The sequence below is a fragment of the Stegodyphus dumicola genome, chromosome 4 (assembly GCF_044657685.1).
Source record: "Stegodyphus dumicola isolate Sdum_Otavi_A_Nest chromosome 4, ASM4465768v1".
NCBI classification, from domain to species: Eukaryota; Metazoa; Arthropoda; class Arachnida; order Araneae; family Eresidae; genus Stegodyphus; species Stegodyphus dumicola.
The window spans coordinates 137,599,850-137,602,299 of NC_140771.1; the positions used below are offsets into that span (position 1 = coordinate 137,599,850).

General features: G+C 33.7%; 1 protein-coding gene across 1 annotated transcript; it reads left to right on the forward strand.

Moving 5' to 3' along the window:
- The first annotated feature begins 678 nt into the window (after positions 1-678).
- Positions 679-2,198, forward strand: LOC118188739 (uncharacterized). The gene has a single exon (XM_035359234.2). The coding sequence runs from the start codon at positions 759-761 to the stop codon at positions 2,094-2,096; it is 1,338 nt and encodes a 445-aa protein (XP_035215125.2). The 5' UTR covers positions 679-758; the 3' UTR covers positions 2,097-2,198.
- The last annotated feature ends 252 nt before the right edge of the window (positions 2,199-2,450 follow it).

A 2,450-nucleotide genomic window follows, 5' to 3' on the forward strand; every position in this document is an offset into this window, starting at 1 on the left:
ATACTGATACTGAATGAGACCTAAAAACACTTTTCTTTTAAAATATATCTCCTCGTATGATCCCTAACACAGCCGTTTACTTTCCCCTTCCGTAATTAACGTCAGTCTCCTGCTCTTGACCGTATTTGCCAAGCCACCTTTGTCGCGTGCGCTTTCGTCCAGTGGACTTTTGTCTGGTCACCGTGTTTAAAAGTATGTATCTCTGACAAGGAGGGTTTCACCCACAGCCAACTCTGATACAGTCGGCTGTGGTTTCACCAAATACTGATTTGAGCATTCAATGTACAATTGCTAGCTACTGATGGGTTCTATGGCCTTGAATTTTTAATCATATCATTACTTGTTATAGTAAGCTTAAATTACATTTAATTTAACGGCAGCAGTAACTTTCGTGTTTTTTTTTTTTTTTTTTTTTTTTTTTTTTATGAGTATATTTTACCCATAACTCCTAAATCATTAAGGAGCCACATATTATGGAACTGCACAGAAAATAGCGTAAAACATAGGCAAAATTAAATGGCAACGCTTGAGTGTTTAACTAGCTGTTCTAGAGAATGGATAGGTAGTATATTTAGTAGTTGTTGCTAGCAAACGTGAGTTGTATTCGCTTGAAAAAAAAGTGTAAGTACCATTTCTTTTAAAATAACATGAAAATTTCTTTGACTGTAAATGGCAATAAATTAATGAAATTGATTTCCTGCGTCGGGATTAATTTGGATATGAAAACAGTAGTTCTATTTTTTAAAACCTTAACTTAAATGGCTTTAGAGCTGTTGTTTTCATGTCTTTTTTTCTCCTCTGTGATCGCGCAAAAGATCAGTGAGCCTAATTTCTATGACGATAAAGACGATCAACAAAATCTAGATTACTTTAGTAATATCCAGTCTTACCCTATATTTGACCCAGTTTTAGAAGACGAAAATAGTGATTTTGAACTATCAGATATTATTGCTCTGTCTGAAGCGGCTGTCGACTATGATATTGACATATACACGAAAGAGCAAAAGCAATACATTGTCCATTTACACAATTTGTATAGATCTAATCAAACTGAACCTATTCCCAAAGGCTCTGATCTGACTTATATGGAGTACAATAACACTTTGGAATGGACAGCTTATTTGTATTTGAAGAAATGCCAGTTCAAACACGGTTTCTCTGAAAAAGACAACATGACGACGAAGCAAGGTCAGAATCTTTACTGGGGTTGGAGTACAGACATTAATCGATATATGTGGATGTATTATGAAGAATATAAATGGTATTTCTTTAATAATCTTACATGCATGCAACCATATCCTCAATATATGTGCGGTCATTTCACTCAGTTATTCTGGGCAGAATCTTTGCATGTCGGATGTGCACGAAGAAGTTATTGTTTCCCCACTAGCAGGAAAAAAATTATAGCAAACTGTCATTACATTCCTAAAGGAAATTACCAAGGCCCTGCATTTGAACCCTACCGCTACGGGTGGCCTTGCACAAGATGTCGCTTTTCAGATGGTAATCTGTGTCATAAAAATTTATGTGTTGACAAAAGAATTTGCAAGGAATATAAACTCGATTGCAGTTGTCAAACAGCATGTAAAAATTGTGTTAAACCTAATCCGAAAACTTGCAAATGTGAACCATGCAAATATGGCTGGGATTACGAAGACTGTTCTTTCCCTTGCATAGACGCCATTGATGCCTCGTCCTTCCCCAGATTATGCTATAAAAATTCTGAGTACAAATATAATAAAAGTTGTGATAAACTACCCGGTCTAAAATGGTGTAGGAAGTTCTGTGGTCGATGCTTTGCCCTTGATCTTACGAAAAAAGACAAGCTTTGCTGCGGCGGTAAAATTTGTGAAAAATATTATGTTCTGGATGAAAGAACTTGCGAATGTGTTTTAGATTGTCCTTCACCATTGTGTCTTTTCCCACCATCTACCACTCCATCTCCTCTTCGAAACGCTGCTTCAGTAAATGTACCAATCGGAAACAACTTTAGCAAAATTTTATGTTTTATAATAACTTCTTCGCTTTTTTTTAATTACTTCTATCTGTTTATTAATACTGCAAATAATGATAATTTGGTAACTGTATTAAAGTAGCATTTGAATTCAAGTGTTTTTCGTTGTTCAAACTTAATGCAAAGGTAAATTTGAATTTCTATAACTTTCCTGTGATATTTTTTTTAATCTCTGTCTAGTTGAGTACCGATATAATAATTTTCATTTATACTCTAGATCAGGGATTCCCTGCCTTTTCCTTTCATCAACCCCTTACAATTTTCTCTATAATATATTGCATACAATATATCATAATACAAATAATTATACATAAATAACGTAAAACTATGAACAAAAGTTTTGAAAAAAATGGTTTATTACATTTTTATGTTCTATTATTTTGTTATTGTTATTATTGTTAATTTTTAGAAGTATAAACAAAATCATAGATCTTAA

What these genes read in the sequence shown, in the direction of transcription:
- LOC118188739 (XM_035359234.2), top strand. Translation starts at nt 759, where the DNA reads ATGGCTTTAGAGCTGTTGTTTTCATGTCTTTTTTTCTCCTCTGTGATC.